The sequence below is a fragment of the Haliotis asinina genome, chromosome 5 (genome assembly GCF_037392515.1).
Source record: "Haliotis asinina isolate JCU_RB_2024 chromosome 5, JCU_Hal_asi_v2, whole genome shotgun sequence".
Taxonomy (NCBI): domain Eukaryota; kingdom Metazoa; phylum Mollusca; class Gastropoda; order Lepetellida; family Haliotidae; genus Haliotis; species Haliotis asinina.
This window is the reverse complement of record NC_090284.1, coordinates 32,058,513-32,084,666: the sequence shown is the minus strand read 5'-3', so window position 1 is coordinate 32,084,666 and position 26,154 is coordinate 32,058,513. Positions and strand designations below refer to the sequence as shown.

Genomic DNA, 26,154 nt, shown 5'->3' with positions numbered 1-26,154 from the left:
TTTCAGTTGTCACAACACTCAGTGAATTTAATCACCTATTGAAAATAAACCGGGCTCAATCTTATAAACTACGTCGTTGCCATATTGGCTACACTGGTTACGTAACGACCCGCAGCATACATTCAAGGAGTTTCCTCTCCCTCTGTATATAGTATCCCTGCTTTAACTAAACAGTTAGGTACTACTATGTACTGCTGATATCATGCCTTAAAATCGTTTTGTTTCTCTTTGGTATTGCTTAGTTGGGAATATCAGGAAACTGAAAATCAACTCTGTGGGGCAGAGGTTTACCAACCATGACAATAGGCTGTGAGCAGTCCATTAATTACACATATCTCAACAGTGACCAATGGACATCCACAAAATTGTGTGAGGGGACCTTGTGTCTATGGGTGGTATTTTGTGATATTAAATCCTTTTCATGTATGCTTGGCAGATGATGACCATATATGACCCGATGACACAACTGATGTCAATAGAACCATTTTCATACCAACAGTTGTCAAATATGGACTACTGGTGTAATGCGACTGATCACACCATCAGACAGGTTGGTGAAATATTTTGTCATTATGTGTATATCAATTGTACTTATGTTGATAGGTTTATGCTTGTTCGTGTTCATGTGTTTTTGTCAGTATCAACATAAGTACAATTATGTTCAGTCCTATGTGCTGGAAATCTAACTGAAACTTCTCTGCTGGACAGATGGTGTAAGTGCAGTCCTGTATCTGCAAGTGCAAGATGAATATGCACATATAAGTACATTATGACAGTTGGTAGTCAAATTCAGAAGATGGGAATTTAAGAATATGAAACTTGAACAAAAGTCAGTATTGTTTGGGAATAATTTACACCACTTTCACATCGTTGTACTTTTTGCATATCCTGCATAATTATCCCCCACTGTGCATTTAGTATTAGAATATAGTATTACGTAACTTAAGAAACGTTGACTAGACTCTTTTCATATTTGGTATCTAGGTTTATCACAGTAAAAGAAAGGTCTCAGGAAGGCTTGGTGACCTTGACCTTCATCTCAAGGTCTCAAGGGGACTTTAGCATTTTAACATGTCAGCAAGATATCTCAAGAACTGTTCACTGTATCTTCTTCATGTTCACCACCAAGCTTTATGGAGTGAAGGCACAGGGACCAGTCGACCAGTGACCTTCATTTAATTTTCAAGGTCATGGCAACACTTTGCAGATTTCAGCATGTTAAGCTTGTTACATATAGTTTTCAGCACCTGACTCCAATGAAGAATACTTCACTGACAAATTTATATGATCGAACATAGACTTCATGCCTTATGTTGAATGTTTTTTCACAATCAATTCTTTTATTACTATTTTGTCTATATTTCATACACCATGACATTCATGTCAAGACAGTGTATGAAGTAGCATTTGCCCGGTAGCCTGCTGCTTGCTAATTACATAGTGGGCATACAACTTTATTTCATAGCGAACCCTGTGGGCCAATGCATTTTCCAAGGGTATACATTAGATTGTGTCATTGACTGCAGGAAATATTTTGAAAATAATTTACAACTGTTGCAGCTAGATGATGTCTGCATAGTTCATGATCAATCAAACTTCCACACATCAGCCTTCCCATTTATCTAAACCAAATGTGATTGGTCAAGGGAATGACTTCAGTCAATGAACAGTGATGGTCCTTTCTGATAAGTCTGTCACAATCATACATCAGTTCATAAATTACATTATTGTAACATTTTATATCAGTTTCCTATTTTTCATACAGGGCTGGCTACATGTTATCAGGGCCAGCAACATTTTTGGTTATCTGTGCTTTTTAGGAGTTTCATACTCTAGGCAAGATCTATGTGACTCTTCAAAATATTTTTGTGTGTGAACAACTACAATGCAAGATACCAAGAGAGTCTGAGAGTAATGTTTTTGTTGGCATTTTACTTCATCTTAACCTTAGCATTCATTTCTTTTTAAGTTTGATTTGATAATATGCGATGGGGGATTATGTCACCTTAGTGACAATACCTGTTCCTGAATGCATTTACTGCTTTAATACATTTACTACTTTCATTGCCATCAATGATTCTCTTCCACAGCAAAAATAAGCTGGTTTCCGGAACACTGAAACCGAGAAGAAACGTCATGGAAACCAACATTTCCAGTTGGTTTCCAGGGAGTTTCCTATAGTTTCATTGTGGTTTCCATGCAACTGAAAGTGCACCATTTCAGGATAGTTTCCAGTTCGTTTCATTACCCACTCCTCCAAGCGGGATCCAGTTGGTTTCCATGTACAAGTTTATTGTAGGTTTCAACCTGGTTTCCATGTATGAGTTTATTGTAGGTTTCAACCTGGTTTCCATGTATGAGTTTATTGCAGGTTTCAACCTGGTTTCCATGTATGAGTTTATTGTAGGTTTCAACCTGGTTTCCATGTATGAGTTTACTGTAGGTTTCAACCCGGTTTCCGTGTTGTAGTTTCCAACCTAGTTTCCATGAACTGTTGTTTCATGTCTCACATGTAGCAAATCAGGTATTTTATACAATTGCATAATGGTAAAAGGCTTCAGGATGACAAACAACAGAATAAAACACAAATTCATTAAAAGTTTATTTATATTCAACAATATGTTTGTAAACAAATAATATTCGGAATATTCAAGTTAGTAAATGAAACAAAAGCAAGGGAATAATTAGCAGTGAGTACAGAATATTTTTCTTAAACACACTGTAGACCAGCCCATATCACTTGGCTCCCTAGTTTGAAAAATGTTAGCTCTTTCCCCAAGAGAGGAAGAACTGTGTGCTTCTTTTCCTCCGGCCAGTCAATCTTTTCACAGCCTCCCTGCTTTCCAGCTTCTGAAATTTAGAAAACAAACTATCAGTACAAACAAGCATTCGTCTACGATATCCATGGCTAGAGAAAAGAAAACTGTCAAATATTGCTTGAGGTGAAATACACTGAACCCCATGTCCGATAAGCGAAGAGATCAAAAAGCATTTGAGCATTTGAAATCAAAAGTTTCAATGGCAGAACAGCTTATTGATATATGATAGAGTGCTGAGACATGAAGAAATTCGCCTTTGAAAGCCATAATTTATTTTCTGAATGTTACTTACAATGCACATTATGAGTACAGAACTACGATTTATCCGTTCTTGTGAAAAGACATGTTTTCTTAACCAATAATGTGGAGTCATTCAGGCAGACAATTGCAAGTTATGAATATGGGGTCACAAGCATAATGTGCTGCATAATATTTAAAACTTTTAAAGCTGTATTTTTCAAAGGATAAATTGCACATTTTAAACAGTGTTCATTTTGAAATTCCTTGAATGCACATAGAAAGAATCCAAATTAAATTGATATTTTAAAGGTTTCCTTAAAATTTTTAATCTCTGCAAGATGTAAAATGACTAGAATACGTTTACTTACTCTGAACTTTTTGTCGTTCTTTGCGTACAAGCCGTGGGCCTCTGCTTTCCCCACACCTTCTTAAGTGATCCATCTTGTTCATCCAAACCCATCAAAAAGCTTCTGAAAGGAGACATGTGCATGATGCATAACTATAAGTGAAACATGTTTCCAGTTGGAGGTTACAAGAATAGTGACATGCGCCATGCATTTTTACTGATTCCTAGGATTTACATTATTTGGTTATGTTGTATGTACATTATGTACTGGACGGTTCAGGTTATACATACCTTTGTATGTCAAAATGAGTTGGTCCTGGCTGCCTTCTTCAGTTTTTCCAACACTGCCCTCCTTTATGCTGGAAACGTAGAAATGCATCGATTAAAAAAAGTCAAAAAAAGAGAATAAAGTGTCGAATAAAAAGAATAAATATCAATTTGCAAAGTGTAGAATATGCTAGATGAAAAGAATCCAGGTCAGCAAATTCATATACTATTTTGGGTTGGCAATCCATCATTGTATACCCATATATTCTTTATATACTCTTCTTAACCTTTTCTGTGGGACTAACACAATCCACATTTCTTCATTCAGAGTTCGTTACATCTTGATATGATAAGCATAACACTACTTTCATCAGATGGCAAATCTAAATTATCTCATAAATCAATAATATAAAAATATTCAATATTAGTTTGAAAACATTGTGAAATTTCAATTTTGAAATTTCACTCAAACAATGCACCAAATCTGGTCAGAGAAATAACCTATAAATGCAAAATGACACACTATCCCCGACTACAGTGTTTTCAAACGTGCAGATATCAAAAGCAATATGAAAAAGATTTCTTAAATAAATATTCGTATTTATAAATACGTTTGAAGTTATTTTGAGTCGTAACAAGCACATTAGCAATAATATACTAGAGATATTTGTGATTTATTTTTTCTTGCAAAAATAATTTTTCATTCATTAACACATTGAACCATTTTAATCGTGTGTGAGCTGATGCAAATCACAGTAATATTGAGTTCTTGAATTAACCGAGTGCTGAGTGAAGGAAGCCATACATCTCTCTTGCTAAGAATTCGACACGCATTTGTTTACCAAGGTCCATCAAGTACAAATTTCATATGTATTGTAGTAGTTACTTATTTAGGGAGTAGTGCACTTTACCGGGCGCGCTTTTTCCGATTTGTTTCGCTGTGCTGGCGGGGCTCAAACGCTCTCAGCAGGGGTCCTGGGATTCCAACTGGTGCTAATTAATTAGACTAATTAGCGGACACGCTACCTCGGGACCACCGGTGCGATCACAGTTAGTTAGTGCTCGTTTAACGGGTCATTACCCCACCAGCTCTGCGCATGCGCAGTGAAGGAAAACAAACTAGTATGGTTTGTTTTCATTTACTGGGCATGCGCAGAGCTAGGCCCCGCCTACCCATTCATCAAAGCGAGAAGCCACACCTAAGCATTGTTTTCAAGATGTTGTGCAGCCAATCCAGCGAATCTATGATATATGATGACGTTTATCGTTTGACTTTCGATTCGTGGATGGATATATGGATATAATCGCAACCAAAGTAAGCCAACCCTAACGTTTACTCACTAACCCTAAGGATCTTGAAGGGGGGTGGGGGGGGGGGTCCCTAACCCTAAGGATCTAGAAGGGGGGTCCCTAACCCTAAGGATCTAGAAGGGGGGTCCCTAACCCTAAGGATACACCAGTGTGGTAAAGTGAGACAGTTCAGTAGCTCTACAGCGCGCTCATTAGCGAGCGCTCAGCAGTCTCGGGTCGCGCGCCCGGTAAACTGCACTTTAGCCCTTATTTACGTTAAACGTTACGAATAACATGTGCTATTGCTTATTTCAAGAAAATAACACTGCACCTGACCAAATCGTGGAGTGTTCCTTTTCTCCCGCTGTGATTGACGACTGCTGCTGTTCTCAATGTTTCACTTATCCGAATCTCCAAAGCTTCTATTGATCCTCAATTTGACAAAGCAGACAACCGAAACGTGGACTTGCCCCATTCATCCCAATCTAGAGAAACGGAACTAAGTGTGCCTCGCGCACAGAGCTGGGCAAAGGCCATTTATAGCCATTCGTCCTTTCACCATTTGCATGTTTAGTACGGTTATTGTGATGTTTGTGTGCATGGTAGTTGGAATATGATGCTTCATTACACTACGAATAAACAAGAATGTGAAGGAAAAAAGTGTATTTTTTTTTGTTTTTGTATCATCAGTTTGAAGCCACATTTAATATTGTGATATCCACAGAATGATGCGTCAACAATTTACTTTTGTTGTCTTGTTCATCTAAGCAATGATACGAATCTACTATTCCTTCCCCAGGCACATTCAGATTGAATTATAACACCTCATGAAAGCTAAGTTTCAGTCAGGAATGGAAACCAACACATGACCATAGCTTCGTGTCAGTTTCCATCACCGGAGCTTAGAGTATCCATTATGGATTCTATTTGAATGGATACCAACTGGATGTCAGGATGGTAAACAAATACACATTTTATGTTACTTAGTTCAAAACAGCGCAATGGAAACCAACATGAAACTACATTTTCTACTTTTATGTTGGTTTCCATTTAGTGAGATCTGTGAGTTGCAAATTCCAGGTATGGAAACCAACAAGAAACCCCCGAACTTAGTTTCATTTTGGTTTCCATTTACAGAAATACCAAAATCCCATTTCCAAAATGGAATCTAGTTGGAAAGTCAGTTAGTGAGTTTCAGGGAATGGAAACCAACTGGATTCCGCAATTACCCACATTACGGATGGTTTCCAGGTTTCTGGAAACCAAGTCATTTTTGTAGTGTTCAAGATAGTAATCTGAAAACATGTCAACATTATAAATCAATATAATAAAATTTCAAAGTGAGATTTTATATTTAAGAACATAAAAATCAAGTATGAGAGAGAACAGAAAGATAATTTCTTCCGTCTGTCCGTCCGTAATCATTTTGTTTCCCGAGCATAACTCAGAAACAGTTCAATATTTTTAGACCAAACTTGATAGATATAGTAATCTCAGCTGATGATTGTGCCTTTTGCTATTTACAGATTTTGGGCATTTATATTCTTTTTTCGATTTTCCATGGAACATTTTGGTGTTAGTCTTATGGTGGGGTGGGCTTCGTTTCCGGAGCAGAACACAAAAACCATTCAATATTTTTCTGCAAAACTTACTACATATATGAATCAAAACCGAAAGTGGTGCCTTTTGCTATGTACAGGATCTTGTGATGTTTTATTTTCTTGGTTTCCATGAAAACGTTTCAGACTTAGTCTCAAAATGGAGGGATGGGCTTTGTTTCCGGAGCACAACTCAAAAACCATTCCATGTTTTTATGCAAAACTTGGTATATATATCAGTCAGAACCTGAAGTAGTGCCTTTTGCTATGTACAGGATCTTGTGATGTATTATTTTCTCGGTTTCCATGGAAACGTTTTGGACCTAGTCTGAAACATGACAGGTGTGTTTCATTTCCAGAGCAGAACTCTCAAACTTCTTAATATCTGTTAGTAAAACTTTAAAGATATGTGTGGTGCCTTTTGGTTTTTAAAGGTTTTTGTGATGTATTATTTTCTTGGTTTCCATGGAAACATTTTAGACTTAGTCTCAAAATGGAGGTGTGGGCTTTGTTCCCAGAGCACAACTCGAAAACCATTTCATGTCTTTCAACAGATCTTGGCAGATATATGATACGGATTTTGAAATTGTGACTTTACTGGTTACAGATATATGGCATTTATAATTTTCATGAATTCCATGGAAACAATTCAAACTTAGTCTAAAAAAAAACAATGAGTGACTGTGAGATGATTTGTCCTTTCAAACATGTGGGGGCCGGGGGGGATATGTCATCTTCTGATGACTCTTGTTAATCATAGTGAAGGTAGGATTTGATGTACTGCAGACGGAAAATACCTTGGAGCACACTTGGAATTACTTTGACGGTGGACTAATGAATGTGTATAAACACAGGGAGATAGATATGACAGTCAACGCCTTTTTGCAAAAAATACAAGAAACCCTACTAGTCTGTTATGGATGGGTCAGGGACATAAGTGATGAGGTCTATCTAGATATAGCTAATCACACGCTGGAGGAGTAAAAAGATTTGATGGGCACCTCCTTTATTTTTGGGACATGGGAGGAGTTGCCTCCCTTCCCTAGCCAGTGACCCAATTTATGATTGGTATACACCTGAGTATAATAATGTCTACTGTCCCAGGGTTCAGGCAGATTGTGAGAGAACTATAGAAATATAGTTGGTTACTCCTGAATGAGGAAACCCCTGCTGTTGAGACTACTTGACAAACTATGGTACATGTGGACTGAAGATGCTATAGGTAATTATCTGAGGGGCTGGCAGATGAATGTAGACCAAAATATAGATATCGATGATGTCAAACCTCTAATCACTGACAGAGTAAACAAGGAACTTACCAACCTGGGAATCTTCGAATTCCAAATCATGGTGAAAATGATACTCGATAAACAGCAGACAGATGACACCACTGAGCATGTCCAGAACTATTTCAGGGGTAAACAAGAACTTGCAACTCAACCCGAGATGATATACAAGGCATTTGGCACCTCTCTTCAGCAAATACAAGAAAAACTGGAACGCTACATGCACAGGGGTTCCGGGTGGGTTGTGGATAAGATCAATAAGGTTTACCTGGACATAGCCAACTACATGCTTTTTGTAGCTGGACTTACCCCTCTCCTACAAGAAAAAACAGGCCATAGTCAACGTTTAAAACAAAGGAGAAAATTGCATGAGGGTAGCAATCAGGTCAGCATTGTATCCAGCCGACGTGCACTCAGTTCCAGCTACCCCAAAGACGTAGGACTCTACTTGGACGCTATTGACGAACCCACCCCTATATCTCGGATCTCCAAAATAGAAAAACAGAATCCCACATAACCACCAATGTCTTTGGGCATGAAAGCAATTATTCTGCACAGTGAAGGGCTTTATCTGCTCATATGTGGACATACTACTTTCCAGGCATGAATGGAGTTGAAACAACATGACATGCACGATCATCTTGAAAGATACTACTATAACTTTCTGCAGATTCACACCCATCTGATTGTTTTAGTGCCTGGAGAATCTTTATGCATTCATATAATATTGTCTTTCCATTGCATTGCTTTTAATTAATTTTGTCAATTTAACACTGTAGAGTAGTTGACGAGCCAATGAAATGAAACACATTTATCTCCCTGAGGAGTGTATATCTGAAGGATTATGTTTATGTTTTTCTTGTTATACTTGTTTTTTTGTGTGTGTGTGTGAGTGACATCGTGGTCAATATTGTTTTATTCATAAATCCTCAAGAAGGTCATGTATTTTCATTTCAGTCACAGTTTTTCTTAAAGGGCATGTGTCAATATTTTGTAAGATTTTCACACCAATACATCATTCAAGATAACAATGTATACCATGGATGACAAATTTAACTGTTCATATGATAACGTATATTTTCTGCATTAAATCTGGTTGAACCAAAATGCCAAACTGTGAATCTGCTCCATGTAAGTCACAGACTAGCGTATTAGTACTTTCCTTGAAATATTCAGTATACACTAGCAATGTATCAGCAAAAATGCTTCTTTCATAGAAGATTAATTTGTTTAAGTATGTCTCATGTCTTACATACAAAGAATACATACATATGCTAAAATACATATGTACACGCCACCAAAGGTCTACAAGAGAAAGTGCAATAAAATTACGTAAAACGTTAAATATACGATATGTATTCACACCTACTTTCTTTCAACATATATCTTTACAACACAATTAGGTAAATAAACAATCAGGACTTGCTCCTATGACAGTTTCCTGTTATCTCCGAAACCTGCCGAGGATATCAGGCGCGAATAGCCCTAATTAGTCTTACCATAACCAGCCAGGCAATCAGCAAGGAGTTCCAGCAGTGAGCAGTGAAGTGGCTCTTGGGCTTAATGAGTTAAAGAGGAGTGTGGATTGGGCATGATTAATATATTTGAATATGTCAGAGCTTTGAAGGTGACTTGGATGCAAAATCTAGTTACTAGAGATCCCAAAAGGAAACATATTTTAAATGGTAGCTATTCCAAATGTGTGAATTTGATAAGCATGGCAAAGAATCTTTAAAAAATATTGTCAAAAAAATTTACAATCCCTTCTGGATTGATTATTTTCTTGCTTTTTCTGATTTTTCAAGTACAATTAAACCTGATTATTTTGAAGAGTTCTTGTCTGATAATATATTTTAAAATAGCAATATTGTTATTGACAAGAAACATATTTTTTATGAAGGGTGGTCTCAAAGAGGTATCCCTCAAATTTGTGATTTTGTTGATGAAAATGGCAGTTACACGTCTAGTTAAATTTAATGAAAGGTATCAACTGAATGAATATCTTTTAGAATACAATGGTGTCATTAGCTCTATAAGAAAATATTTTGCTGGCTTATCAATAGTGAAATAAAACATTGGACAATGTGCAGGAAATACACCAATTATTCGGCAGTAACCTTCAATTAACAAAGGCTCAGAAGCTTGTTACTATATCCTTAGATTCTTCAAACAGGGCACCTAGAGCACAGATAAAGTGGCAAAAGGTGATCTTGTCTGGAAATGTATTTTCCTAAAATCATTTAAATCAACACAATACACCAAACTGAGATGATTTCAGTACAAGAAACTCCATAGAATTTTAACCACCAATACAATTTTTTTTATAATTAAAATAAAATATTCAGATTTATGTTCATTCTGTAATAAAGAGAAGGATTTCTATTTGTCTCTTGTTATGGGAATGTGAATTTGTGCAAAGCTTTTCGTCAAAATTTATATCATGGTTAATGGGGTTGTGATCACACCCATCATCTCAAACCCACAATGGAACTGATAATTTTTGGCTTTAAGAAAATGTTTTTCTGACTGTTTTTGACTTGTGCATATTATTGGGAAAGTAAAACTTGTATAAATGCAATCAATTCTGCTTTACCAAATATTGCTCGGTTCAGAAGTGAGATGAAATATACTATTCAGATATACTGTTGAGATATATTATTGAAAAATGTATCTTCTGTAACAAAAGCTGAATTTTATTCTGAACTACTTTTATATCATAACTTATTTAAAGATGACTGAATTAACTATGTCCTTAATGAATATGTTAAATCAAAATTATCTTGTGCTTATGTTAATGGTAAGTGAATGTATTGTTTTGTGTTATCAAAAAACATTATTACTGTATTCCATAGACTGCTGCATCTTGTCAGACTGAAATTATTGAGAAATAAAATTTAAATTTTGAAAAAAAAAACAAAAACAAAAAAACTGTCTCAAACCATCATTATCTGCGTCTTCCTTCTGCATTTCTGAACTTCTGATGATAAGCTTTAGGCACTCAGATTTGTTCAAGTTTAGGCGTTCTGTTGTGTTTAGAGCCAACGCCAAACACAACCAAGATTACCACCTTTGCAATGAATGGACAGCTTTTAATGGAATGGATACAAAAACAAGTGGCACTGGCTTTGCCATCAAAGAGCATAATTGTTATGGACAATGCTGCATATCATAGTGTCCCAACTTCAAATTCAAGGAAGTCAGACATGATAACATGGTTAGAAAACCATAATGTACCATTTCCACATGACACAACAAAACCAAAATATAAAATCATTAAAATCAACAAAAGAGTACCTTTGTATATAATTGACCAGTATCTGAAATCACAAGGTCATGATGTCTTTGCCTCCTTATCATTGTGATTTTAACCCAATTTTTTAACTGATCTGGGGTATCATCAAATGTGGCATTGCCCAGAATAACGCAACGTTTAAAAAAATGACATGTTGACAAAGTCATTTGGGAAAGTTGAAAATGCTGTTGAGTATCAATACTGGCTTCAAAGTGGTTTACAACAGGCTACTACCAGTCCTGTTATGATAGGAGTGCACACTGATGACATTGAGCAGAGATTCCATGTCCAGTTCAGAAGCACAGTGTGATGACATTTGACACCATCCCCTACCAATGAAATCAACGTCACATGTGCCTCTTGCTTACCTGGCTGTTGTCTGAGCTGTTTCTACACCCATGTCACAAATCTTGCAGTATTGAATGAAAATAATGATGGTTTGTCAAACAACCTTTAATTTTGTTGACAATAATTATAACAGTTCTGCTGAGTTGGTGTGTTTTTCCTATTTTCTTTGGTGTTGAGTCATTTACAATTATTTGTTTTTGTTAGAGTGCACTTCACTGAGGAGATTTTGACTCAAATGGACTCTTAAGCATTAAAAAGTGTGCTCAAGATCATAGTCTGAGCTTTGCTGTATCGACAAGGCTCAATATGGTAGCAGTCCATGACTCGCAAGGCCACCAGAGGTTTTCAGCAACTTTTTCAAAATGTTGAAAATATTTGTCTACTTCTGTTACGAGTGTGTATTTTCTGTATGTTTGGTTATTAATTAAGTAATAATTATTATTTGGTCACAACATTTAGTGTTTTGAAAAATAATTATGATGGATCACATTTCGTTTAATAAATGGTCAACACTTTTAGGATTCTGGTTTCCATGTGTTTACTTCCGGGAGACTTATTCGAGGGCATTCTACAGTGTTGACGATGGCCGTATATGCCCGAACTTTTGGGAAATGACTGAAGGTATATATAAAGGCTGGTTGCCATGTTACAACGGACACATCACTGGAGTTACATCATCGTCATCATCTGCAACCGTCAACGCCTTATCTACATCATCCGCTGTCAGACTGATCGCTGTGCTTACATTCTGCATAGTTGATTCTCTCTGCACTAAGACTTTAGTGAGTTTGCTATATTGTATTTTGTGACCCATTGACTTAGATTTTGTCTCTCTTGAATTGTACTTGAAATCAGTATTGTGAAATTGACTTGTGACCTTGGATACCTTGCTCTAAGTGGCTGACCAGGAATGGGAAGCAAAACCAACACATTCTCACCACAAGCAAAATTTCTCTCTTTGGACTTTCTGTGATACTTTAGCTCCATTTTTCCTTGTGAAACTTTCAGGTTCTGTCTAGTTGCTTTTGATAGTCTATCCCTAAATGTAGACACATAGTCTAAGAGACTGATCTCAGGTCTGTCATTGAGCCATTGTTCTCTTAAGTATTTTAGTGGCCCACGCCCACTGTGACCAAATACAAGTTCACAGGCTAAACCCTAAACTTTCCTGAACTGACTCTCTGACAGCAAACAACAACAAATGCACACCCTCATCCCAATCTTTCTCTGTCTTAAAACAATAAGTCTTGATCATATTTTTCAAAGTTTGATGAAATCTCTCTAAAGCTCCCTGTGACTCTGGATGCTAAGCACTAGACTTAACTTGCTTAATACCTAACTGGTACATAGCTTGTTGAAACACCTTAGACATAAAATTTGAGCCCTGATCAGACTGAACAACATCTGGCAAACCAACTAAGATGAAAAACTTGATCAAGGCCTTGACAATCACAGGAGCAACAATCCTACCAAGCAGAATTGCTTCAGGAAATCTGGTAGAAGCGCACATAATAGTGAGCAAATACTGATTACCAGACTTAATCTTAGGTAGTGAACCAACACAATCAATAATAACTCTACTGAAGGTCCTCAAAAGAAACAGCCTTACAAGCCAACTTCTGCACTTCAACATCCTCACCCTGTGCACTAATCAGCTGCTCTCTGGAAGGAATGTGTTCACCACCTGACAAACTATCTGATTTATCAAAGAGTCCTGCGCCCACTTGCACAAAACGACCTTAGTGCTACAATCATTGTAACTACTTAAGATAGCGATCTTAGGCTTCTGCTACAATCGCCATCCACTTGCACAAAGAGATTGTAGGCTAAGATCATTGTAAGTTACAATCAAAACTCACAATTGGTCGGAGCCAATCGTAATGAGCTATGATCATTATAGTCAGTAGCAAAATGGAGTTCAAGTTGGTGTCAGTTTCACGCAAATAATTAGCTTTACGTTGGGGATTGCTTTCATATTTCATAAAATTGTATGATTCGCCTCGACACTACAACAACACGGAGAATGCAACACTGATTTAACGTCTGAAATATCGTTATTTGAGGTAGTGAACAACATCATTATCGAGTCGATATCATAGGGTACAATTCTCACCAGATTCAGTGCTGGAAAAAGTATGAACACCATACCTTTTTGATAAACAAGGAAAGGATAGTAACGAAAGGTGTCTGCATGCGATTAGCAGTGGCCATGACCTTTTCAATAACTCAAGGGCAGCTAATCTTGGTTTTTACACAAGATGGGAGTGGTTTCCCTTTGCGTATTATACCGTTGCTGTAAAATCTGCCATGCCCCAATACAATGTATGTTATATTATGACAGCACAGATCTCCACATATATTTCTTTTCGATCATAGACGTGTCAATTATCTACAGCTGGATAGCGTACAAATTTATGTTTCTTTCTGACGAGAGAATAGAGTTTTAATCTATGCATTTTAAATATAATACAAGTATTCTTCAAACAGGAAAATACACTTGCTGAGGCATGTGAAATTTGCGTAAAATTTTTTTAACAAAAAGAAAAATTAATTATCAACAAAATAGCGTAAAGCAGTTAACAAACTGTAGAAAAGTATTTAACAACACATACAAAACACATGGAATAATAACGTTTTCATATTTCCCTGTCATGCATTTTCCACAACACTCCCACAGTCATGTCACACTTTCATATCTTTACACATCTAATGCGTAATTGTGTGATATATTTGGGATTTTACTCCAAATAACACCGACCATAGGCCAAACTCAGATTCATTGACAGCCATTGACAAATTATAGTACATTTAGGTGTTGTATCATAAGGAAATTTTGTTTATAATTGATGTTATCTTTTAATTTTCATGAGCACTAGGTCAGTAACTCAAAACCCAGATTTGTTAATGTACCTGTTTGTATTACAATATTTTATCATAAAACGTGATATTTCTGTGGTTGCAATATGACATTCTTACTTCATAAATAATATTACAATGTAGAAAAATTAGAGAATAACCCATGATGTACGAGTTACCATACATATTATCTTCTACGTTATCATTACAAAGATTTGTGGGGTTTTCTTTTCTCTCTTTTTTTTTGCTTTGTTTTGTTTTCATGAAAAAAAACTGCAAGGCGCGATTAGGGAAGGAATGTCAGTTGCGTGCAGTAACCAGTTCCATGTTTCATTTGCGCTGCATGCTGTGCGCACTTGAAGACAACTGTAGACAGGAGTCGAGTTTAAGAAATTTCTGCCTCAAACGTTGAAGAGTTTGATCTTAGTTAAGATCGCGATCTTAAGTCGTTGCTGTCTTAAGATCATCTTTGTGCAAGTGGATTAGGGCAATTGTATGGTGATTGTAAACTTGATTGTAGGGACCTAAGATTGATTGTAATTAAGATTGCTCTGTGCAAACGGGCCCTGAAGAGCTACTACTCTTTGAAGATAAGTCATCAGTCTCCACCTCACACAAAGAATGATCCATGAATGTACCTGACAATTCATAAATGGTATCATTCTGCAAGGAAGTCTTGGAAGAAATGCCTTTTGACATTGAATGAGTCACTGCACAAGAGGGAAAAATACCAAGAAATTCATCCTCCAACTTTTCTTTACTAACTGAACTCTCCAGTGAAACAGTGACAATAGGATCAGCACCAACTTTAGCCCCCATAAAATCATTACCGATCAACAAATCGACACCCGGAACTGGTTGAGAGTCAAGAACACCAACTTTCACCTCACCTGAAATCAGATCTGATGTCAAATTCACAAAATGGAGAGGAGCAGAAGAATGGCCACCTATACTCTGAAGCAAAACATCTGAGTTAGCTGAAGACTCATCAGAAAATGGCAAAATATCCTTCAAAATCACAGACTGAAGAGCTCCAGTATTCCTCAAGATAATAACGGGCCATGGGGTAGAATTATCTCCCATAAGTGACACAGAACTCTTAGACAAAAAGGGCAAAAACTCCTTCCGAACTGTAGAATCTGGAGACTTACTCTCACAAACAAAACTCTCCTCAAAACCACCTGGAAAGAAAGGCTTAGGTGCGATGGACACAAAAGCATTTGTGTAACCTGAAGTCTGATTTTTACCGGGGAAAAGCCCTTTTGGCCAAAAAACTTTGTATTACCCGGAGACTTAAAAGAACTCTTGTGAGTCAAACAATAATCATCTGCCAACATTGCTGCCTTGTGTAAGTCATCAACCTTTTGTTCATCCAAATAAGTCTTAAGGTCACCTTTCTCCTTTTTCTCTCTCTTTTTCTTCTTCTATTTCCATCCTTTTCAGTTCTATTTCTAATTTTTTGTCATTTCCAACTGGTCTGAATATTCTTTTGGAACCATTTCCAAAACATCATCTTCAAAAATTCCCTCATCAATATAGTGATTCAATACAATTTTCAAAATCTGAAATTTCCTCATTGCAGGTTTGGCATCAAGTTTGAGATGTGAAGAAATTTGCAATAAATCTGATTTCCTCAACTGACTAATTGTCTCAGAATCAGGGGACAATACAAACTTCTCAAGTTCAAACACCATTATTGCTGGTTCCACAATTAACATTTTGCAAAATTGCATAGATTTGAAATAAATTTCACAAAAAGGTTTCAAATGTGAAGTGAATTCTATCCCGGACAAGCCCCCAATTTTGTTACAGTTAAGAATTTACCGTGACAAACGATTTAAGAAAGCCTCCTGTGACCAGCAAAACAGAACAAAGACGTCATAAACATTCAAATTATGTATTATTATGCAACAAGAGCAAGGTATCCAAGGTCACAAGTCAATTTCACAATACTGATTTCAAGTACAATTCAAGAGAGACAAAATCTAAGTCAATGGGTCACAAAATACAATATAGCAAACTCACTAAAGTCTTAGTGCAGAGAGAATCAACTATGCAGAATGTAAGCACAGCGATCAGACAGCGTATGATGTAGATAAGGCGTTGACGGTTGCAGATGATGACGATGATGTAACTCCAGTGATGTGTCCGTTATAACATGGCAACCAGCCTTCAGTCATTTCCCAAAAGTTCAGGCATATACGACCATCGTCAACACTGTAAAATGCCCTCGAATAAGTCTCCCGGAAGTAAACACATGGAAAACTAAGAGCAGATAAATTTCCGGAAAACCAGAATCCTAAAAGTGTTGGCCATTTATTAAACGAAATGTGACCCATCATAATTATTTTTCAAAACACTAAATGTTGTAACACTTCTTTCTCATTAAAATGGGGTACAAGTCTAGCATGCCTTGCAATGTCAAAAGAGGAAGAATTTGAGGGTGGAGAAGGGTTTTCAAGCATTGTTGCTGAAGTATCTACTTGATTATTTTTCAGAATCTATCAACATCTCCTGCTCAGGAACCAAAGAACTTTGCATTTCATGTGAGAGAGTGTCTACAACAGATACGAGACCATCCTCATCCACACTTGACTATGTTCAAAAATGGAAAAGCACGATGTTACAAGAAAGATGTGTCAGGCATCTGGACTTTCATATGTTGAAATTTTCATCATTACGAACAACCTGTTGGAAATAATGACTGATTAAAGAGATAGTATTTTGTGAATTATCACATGTTTTATGACTGAATGAATTCAAGCAAATTAATGATCTAATCATTAGAACTGAGAGTGAAAACTTTTATACATATAGCTAAATAGAAAATCCTTTTTTTCAAAATGTCTCCATGGATATGTGTTCCATATGAGTAGACCATTGATTAGGCCTACATCAATGAGAGAACGAAGAAATGACTTCATCAATGAGAAAATGAAGAGACATCTTCATGATTTTCCATATCATTTTTCAGGGAACAGACAGATGGCAAATAAAAACATCATTCATTTTATAGACTTGTGCTTTCAGCATTTCTTTGTGTGACATCATGACACCACATTATAATGGCATCCCTAACAGAGAAAAAACAGGAAGATGCTCACAATGCTTCATAATATGGCAGTTAGGCTGAAATGTAATTATTTTTCGAAATTCTGCTACATTAACATTATGATTTGTTTGCTTTTTAATGCAGCAGTTCCATGTTCCATGTAATGTTTCAGTAGCTAATCGTGCTGAGACCAGACAATCCAGTGATTAAACAGTCTCAGCATAGATCTTCTCAACTGAGATACAATAATGTGTCAACCATGTCACTAAGACTGACCACCTGAAGTAGTATGAAAGATGACAGTTCCATTACAATCCCTTTATAACGCTTATGTTTTTAAAATAAGACTTCCTCAAGGATGAACAATATCGTTCATGCTTAAAAATAAGCCCCAAAAGATTTTTTGCTTTCCAGGAGGGATTGGAACACTAAATATGTATTCCACAGTCCCCTTTACATCAGCAGACTGGTTCTACCAATGACAGTGCAATAAAGCTATACATAGCTCATATGCCTTGATGCCTTGATTTAGTTTTGAAAGTCGTGGCTGTTTTGAAGGCATTCCACAGGACTCTTTCTATCTAGGGTGGCACAGAAATCCCATGTATAAGTGATGAAATACAGTGCCAATAAAAATTGTTCGAATTTGGAAATACTTTCACTTTTGTCATTATCCGAATATTGGGTTGTGTACATGTAGAGATTCCCACTGCTTCTTTGCCGCAGAATTGGTTTCTTGAGTCTTGAGTGCTTTATACTGCAGATGGGGCATCTATTTCATATTGCAGCGTATGCACAATTTGGGTTTGCACGTACACCTCCTCTTGCTCAAAAGATTCACAGCTCCTTTTCTATAGACACAGTCTTTTTGTCAAAGAAAGATGAATACATAGATATCACCCATAAATGTAGGTAAACCGACCAGGGATTTGAGATTTGTTTTGCTGAGTTGCCATTGAGATAGTCCACTTGGGCAGTGTATCGTAGAAGATTGCTTCCCATGGTATTTTTCAGTAGGAGGTGGCATGCCACTGCTTTTTCGACTTGCAAGCCCATATTTTTGTGTGTTGCTATGACTGCCATTCTGGAAATACAGATAGGCTGCTTGTATACCTGCATGGGCACCAAATGTCTAAATGGAAAATTTCAACATGTTGTGATTTTTTTTTTTCGGTTCCATTGCATTTTGGTTGCTGAAACTCATGGTGCCCTACAGATTTTAAGATTTTGTGTGAAGACAAATAACACAAGGAGATCATGAAGCAGCAAAAACAAAGTTTGCATTGATGCATGCAAACTTAATGTGTAGTTTTGTTTTAGTGGCAACAATGTACAATGTAGATGCAACTTATCAACAATGTGTTAAAATAAATGATTCCAATAGATATTAAAGAGACATAATTTATGAATCTGATTCCGCTCCATGATACGCTTTCATAATCCACCCAGTAACTGTAAGGGGTGTCATCATGAGTAGTATAAGTAATAGTGGCACAAGACCAGTTCAAACAAATAAGTATTTAATGTCAATAACATAGACCTAAACCCCCATTTCAAACACTAAACCCAAAATGACACAACCCTTCTCCCTTTCACACAAGGTCACAGTGGAGGCAACATCCACAGTGAGCCAGCCTATTACCTTTACTACTCAAATGTCTAAATGGGAAAATCGATCGATAACTGGGTCACAGCAGTGCGCAGTCGCGTCGGCTGACAACCTATTAGAGAAATGATTTACATAAGGTATGAATCCCGCAATATGCCTACTTTACGTGAATTAAGAATGAGGGCGAGGGGGCTTGGTTTGCTGGGTTACTCTCGTATGAAAAAGGCTGAATTACTAACTTTATTGGGTGTAACATATCAAAAACCTCCTGTGAAAGAATTAAAAAATACAAGCACGTGAAAGGGGATTGCAAAATTATTAATGTATGAGGAAGTCTGAGCTCATTGAATTACTAAGGGAACAAGCCAATACAAATACAATTACAATTCACACCTACTGAGCGTGCTTTTGGGAAATATTTGAGAGGGTGGAAGGTGGAAGTTCAAAGAAACATAGACGTTGAAGATATAAGGCAATTAGTATTTGATAAAGTGAATGAAGAACTGAATGATTTAAAAGGCATTAAATTTCAACTCACATTAAAGATGACACTAGAGAAACAACATGAAAGGTAACCAGGAAGTTACAACACAACTACACTGACCCAAAAAAGAAACGCATAGCTGAAATCTCATTTTTAAAGTAGATTTTTTCGGAAAATATGGAATTGAATGACAATTAATGTAAATATTAAGTGTTTTTATAGTCAATACAACCAAAACAGACAAACAAACACAACCTCTGGTGATTATTCGCCACACCACAGCACCTTGAAAACGCTTTGTATAATCTGCACGTGGGAAAATCTGAAAGCATTATGCACGTGCAAATGCAGGATCTCAATCTTGATTATGATGGCTATAAAAGGGGACAGGTCCTGTTGCGATTATTCTTCGAATTTCTTTCTATGCGACGCGAAAAATGCCAAGGTTAAATGAAGAAAACAGAAATAGAGCCATTGGACGTCTGGAAGCTGGGGAAAGTCAGTCATCAGTTGCCAGACGTCTGACTGTGAGGCAGAGCACGATTTCCCGTCTCTGGCAACGATACACGCAACACAACTTGACCAGAGACCGTCCAAGGAGTGGGAGACCAAGGGTGACAACTCCGGCACAAGACCGCTACATCCGGGTGCTTCATCTGTGTAATCGGGCCGTCACTGCTACGTATACCGCTGATCACGTTCCTGGGCTGCGTAGAGTCTCTCCACAAACCATCAGGAATCGCCTAAGAGAGCATGGAATTCGACCTATGCGACCTCATGCAGGACCTGTTCTGCATCCCCATCACCGTCGTGCACGTCTTCAGTGGTGCAGGAACGTTCGGGCATGGAACCTCTTGAATTGGAAGAGGATCTGGTTCAGCGATGAGTCACGTTTTCTGCTGTACAGACATGATGGAAGGATGCGTGTTTACAGACGTCGAAATGAGAGATATGCTCGACAGTGTGTTCGTGAGGTCAACAGACACGGTGGTGGAGGTGTAATGATGTGGGGAGGCATATCTATGACCGGCAGGACACAGTTGGTGCATGTGCAAGGGATTCTCAATGCTGTACGCTACCGGGATGAAATTCTGAACCGTCATGTTGTTCCTACAATTGACGCTAGAAGGGAAATTTTCCAGCACGACAATGCAAGACCGCACACAGCACACATTACCACGGATTTCCTTGCCAACAACAACATTACAGTTCTTCCATGGCCCTCAAAATCGCCGGATTTGAACCCAATTGAACATTTATGGGACCAATTGGGTAAACGGTTACGACGTCGACAGCCGCAGCCACAGACACGTCTACAGTTGGTGAATGCGTTGCGAGATGAGTGGAGAAGAATCCCACAAAGGCGGATACGACGTCTTATACAGTCAATGCCCAGGCGATGCAGAGCAGTGATTGATGCCCGTGGTGGTCACACCAGATACTGACTTTCTCACTATGCCATGGAAAATAGAAACGCTTAATACCACTGTGAATGATTGTATATGTCTTGACACACATTTGTTAATACCCGTGTGAATTATCATTGCTCAAGTTCCATTACTTTTTGTGCAATTTAAGTTAATAAATCATCTCTCATAACATTGGATTTTCACCTATGCGTTTCTTTTTTAGGCCAGTGTAGATACTGTAAAATCTTCTATTGACAGGTCATTCAAAAAAATTTGTGAATCACTAGAACGTTACACTAATATGGGGTCTGGTTGGGTGGTTGATAAGGTTAATATGATCTACCTGGATATAGCAACCTATTGACCATTGAGAGGTGGAACGTACTTACCCCTGCCTAAGCATTTTAAAAACAAACAAGCTATGGTTAACTTTAATAATTGTGGTGATGATTGTATGAGGATAGCGACAAGATCTGCTAAATTTCCAGCTCAAACACATTCAGACAGACTCTCAAGCCTGATGATGGGATCAATTGGGAAGGTATAGATAAACCAACACCAATATCTTAGATCATCTGGATAGAAAAACAGAATCCACATTTAGCTATAAATGGATTCAGGCATGAAGGTAAAAACGTAACAGTGCACATGATAAGCCCTTTATTGTATAAGGATGATCGAAAAACAATTAATATATTTATGATACAACAAGGTGAAAAATGCCACTATGTATGGATTAAGTATTTTAGCCGACTGTTGTACGATCAATCGAAATATAGGGGCCTTCATGGGTTTTCTAGGGCTGAACTACTTGATTCACACAGGGATGATTGTCGAGGTGTTGGGGAGACGTCTATACATATAGATATGCCGACTAAAAACAATAACATCTTGAAATTTATCAACCATAAAAATTAGATGTCAGTACCATACATTATCTACAGAGATTTTGAAGCCATTATTAAACCAATCGATACTGTGGCTCCAACCCCTAATCAAAGTTACACTCAAAAGAATCAAGAGCACGAGGCATATGGTTTTGGGTTCATTGTGATGGTCAAACTAACCCTCCCGTCATTTATAGAGGCCAAGACGCGGCTGAGAAATTTCTCCAATATTTACAGCACGAGGAGAGAGAGATCAGGGAAAAATTGCACAACATAACACCAATGCATATGACCCTAGCAGATAGGAAGGCCTATATCAAAAGCACTCATTGTCATGTATGCTGTAAACCCCTGAATGGTGATTCAGTGAGAGACCACTGTCACGTGACAGGGAAATACAGAGGTGTGGCTCACAGTGAGTGTAACTTAAACCCTCGAATAAATTCCAAGGTTATTCATATTCTGGTGGTGTTCCACAATTTATGAGGGTATGATTCACACTTGATTTCAAAGGTAAAAGGCAAGATATCCCGTATCCCAAACAACATGGAGAGATATATATATTAATGGGTTGAGATTTATAGATAGTGTTCAGTTTCTGTTGTTGTCTAAAGGCTAATAACCCAGACGACTTGGCTATAACTAATCGATACATAGAAGAGAAAACTAGAGCCTTGCTGCTATGTAAGGGTATTTACCCATATGAATATATGGATGACTGGTCTAGGTTTAATGAGACAGAGTTACCTCCCACTGACTGCTTCTATAGCAAGCTCTCAGACATGTCTGTCTCTCAAGAAGATTACAAACACGCTAAAAATGTATGGGAACAACTAGTCTGTAAGAATCTAGGTGATTACCATGATTTATATTTGAAAATGGATGTGTTGCTGTTGGCTGATGTGTTTGAGAAATTCAGAAAAATGTGTTTGAAGCAGTATGGGTTGGACCCGGCATGGTATTATTCAAGTCCTGGACGGTCTTACCATAACCCGTCTGCCTGCATATAATAGCACAGTGTGGAGAATGGGGAAGTCCCCCACACCCCCAAATAGACTTATTGTGGTAATTTGCAGTCAGCTGTCCTGGGGTGCGGGGGTGTCCCCCACCAATAGATGGCTTGCACAAATCTCCCACTGTTTATATTAAGTTGTGCATCCATAATTACATATAAATACAACTTCAATTTCTCATGTGATTGAGCCTTCTTCGTTATTTGAATGGTTATACGCTCGCTTCCATTTTCGATGCGGCGCCCACTACCATGTAGACTGTTATCATCCGTCGATCTCATATCCAACCATAACGCATACTTTGTTGTTAAGTAACCACCGATATTCACGGAGTATAGATCAAGGTCACTGGTCATGTCTACTATTGAGTTTCGTTTGATTGCCGACAGTTTGATTATTTCATCCCACTGCTGGTATGCTTTCATTCCATGGCTAAATAATTGATTAGGCACTCCCTCTATGGTCACTTCTACTTTGGTGATTCTGGATTGAAAAATTTCTCACTGTCTCTTACGAATGGATCGTATTCCTCAATGGGTATGATCAATATACCTTTCATCGATCACGCCGGTACATTCATATTGATATTCCAAATGGTGTTGCATTTATCACGCGGTATCATACTGTGACGCAGTATCCTATCGTACAGGGAGGTCATTTTTCCAGAGCACTGGTTTCGAATCTGCTTGGCAAGATCCGGACTAGTAACCATGTCGCACTCCAACGATATGTTGTCTATCTCATAACTACTCCGTCACCGTTTGGCATATGCACGAATTTGCTGTAAGCATTGAACATGAATTCGTATTCCAACCTGTCACGCAATACGGCCTGGTAAAACGGTGTGTGTGAGGTTAGCAACTCAAAGTCAAGCGGGATACAAAAACCTATTCCCATACGCTTCGGCAATTGCTTTTTCACTATTTGTCAGTCTGGTTGTTCCGTCTGGCGTGAATGCGTACCCAGTACGTAACCTTTTCCATCTTTTGCTGCAGACTCCCCGGTATATATGCTGTTTTCACATTTTTCCTCACTTTTCCACAGGTTTGTGTAACAGTATTATATATCGCTGTCGTCTATGCTAAGCACCTTGTTGCCGCTAATCTTTATAATGACCTTCTTGACTATAGCACGACCAACATTATTCACTAGCTCGCATTTGTCATTGCCTGAAGTCAAAGTGATGTTAAACGACAATCGTGCCGTACCAGGTACTATGACATCGTTCTCACCCAAGTTTGGGAGTCTAACCAACAGTGTTTGGTTCTGGTCTGTCTTGCGGGGGTTGTTCATAATAGTAACCGACTTGCGCACGACTTTGACGCCTAGTGGCTCTCTTAATCTTCAAAAAGGACTTTCTTCCATATGACTTTATATATTATTAATATTTAATATAATATAATTTTAAAACTATGGATAATTTTGAGATGGATGATTTTGGAGTGGGGGAACCCCACAACCCTGATGATGACTATGATGAAGATACTTCGTTTATTGGTTCACAAGCAAGAGCCACAATTTTAGAAACAGCAGATGATTATTAAAATGCATTAAAAAGAGATAACAACTACGTTGAGCTTACGTACCGAGATTATTTGAATTTTACCATAGATGACAGTGGCATTCTGTATCTTAAGGATAACCCGGAGGTTGACCTCTTTAACAAGCGCACTAGAAAACCATGCGCCTTGTCAACTCTAGCCGGTCTCCATGGAGCTGATTTTATACATGAAAAAAATAAACATTAGCCTTAGAAAAAATCATCAGATCTTTGTCGATGGAAAATGGTACTACATACCCAAAGGTTACTACAGTGTGTGTTCTCCCAGTGATGAAATTTTTAAAGACTTGGGAGCAAAACTTAAAATAAGTGACTGAAACGGAACATTGGTGTTAGACAACTCCAATGGATCACACAACCTGAGGCTCAGTAAACCGTTAGCAAAAATGCTAGGATTTACAATGATTGACTTCTCGCAGGAAGTAACCCCTGGCACACAAGTCATTGGTATGAGTTTACCAGATCTAATTCCATACCACGAGCAATGCGTTCATCTCGATCAGCTTAGCACAACGGATAATATACAAAGTGAATGTCCTTCCACGTTGTTGAGGGCTGTCCCTGTTACAACAGAAAAATGCACGAGGGCCGCACCAAGTCATTTTCATCGCGTCAGTATAAAAAATTGATAAATAGTAATATTTATGAATTAAAGATATCGATTTTAGACACAAAAAATAATCCTATAAAGATGGGTTACCCAAGCATAACACTGCACATACAAAATGGCTAGTAATCAAGGTCCAGGAATGCGAATAAAAAGATGTTTTAATACAAGTTTATCGACCTAGGTGATACTAGAGGGTTTCATGATGTAGGAACAGATGGTAAAATATACGCTTTTAAGCTTATGAACAGCATTTACAAACGAGTTGAAGTTCCTACCACCGGTAGTAATTTTAACCTAGATACATCAGGATCTGACAGCAACAAACAATGCGATATAGTTTGCAATGATTTCTTGATTTAGAAGACTTCGACAGACCAACAATCCTTCAACAAAACTCACCATACCATCTAATACGCACTGGCGACAACAAGTGGATGATATTACCATCACAAATCAACTGGCTTCTCAACATAACACTAATTTCTCCAATCATTTTCATGGAAAATAAAGACAACTACATAAACAAAGTCGTAAACAATGGAATCCTGCTCGTAGCTTACATCCCATCACAGTGTAATCATCAAAACAGTCTCGAGTAGAGCAGCCCACATGCTATCATGCAAACCGGGAGAGAGCGCGGTATTACTGTTGGTTACTGAATACGATAGTGTGACTATCATCATGGAAAGTCTCCCAGAGAATTCCACGCTAGTCATTCATGTCTACCTCGGTAAACCACCGCAGAGAGATACTGAGATCGTGAAAGGAATCAAACTCCGGTGGGCTGAAAAACAGCAGGGCAGAGTTTACGCGTGGGTGGGTGGTGATTCACACACCAGTTTTACAAGGTGTCACAGTGTTAGTGGAAGACACTGTATCACTAACCAAGATTTTCCTAACCGAGCACATCAGTTTTATTAGTTTAAAGTTCATACATGTGGTATTATCAGAAAAACAATTGGAAACTGTTTTCTAACAGTTTTATAAACGATGGTAAGCTCTAATGTAACACTCAGTGATCTAGGAGACACAAAGAGATTCAATTTACCTGTTGAGGAAGACACCTCTTACCTCTTATACTTTAAAGATAATGTTTACAAACGAATGCCACTAGAAGATTTTACAGAGTCGGCACGACTTCGATGTTCAGATGTAAACAAACTACAGGGGCATGACTTGTGACACTC

The 26,154-nt window shown here is 37.8% G+C and overlaps 1 protein-coding gene and 1 long non-coding RNA gene across 4 annotated transcripts in view; one reads left to right on the top strand and one right to left on the bottom strand.

Annotated features, from left to right (window-relative positions):
• LOC137283769 (protein N-terminal asparagine amidohydrolase-like) overlaps positions 1 to 18,047 on the top strand; it is a 636,304-nt gene extending 618,257 nt beyond the window's left edge. For all 3 annotated transcript variants that reach the window (XM_067815452.1, XM_067815451.1, XM_067815453.1), the window contains 2 exons: positions 437 to 550; positions 16,841 to 18,047. In XM_067815452.1, coding sequence (XP_067671553.1) covers positions 437 to 550; positions 16,841 to 17,008 — 282 coding nt within the window. In that variant the 3' untranslated portion in view covers positions 17,009 to 18,047. The remainder of the gene's footprint in view (positions 1 to 436; positions 551 to 16,840) is intronic.
• LOC137283772 (uncharacterized) lies at positions 2,649 to 3,765 on the bottom strand. Its single transcript, XR_010956879.1, has 3 exons — positions 3,697 to 3,765; positions 3,428 to 3,529; positions 2,649 to 2,850 (listed from the first exon to the last, which is right to left on the bottom strand). It is a non-coding gene; the product is annotated as an uncharacterized lncRNA (long non-coding RNA).
• Positions 18,048 to 26,154: the final 8,107 nt, after the last annotated feature.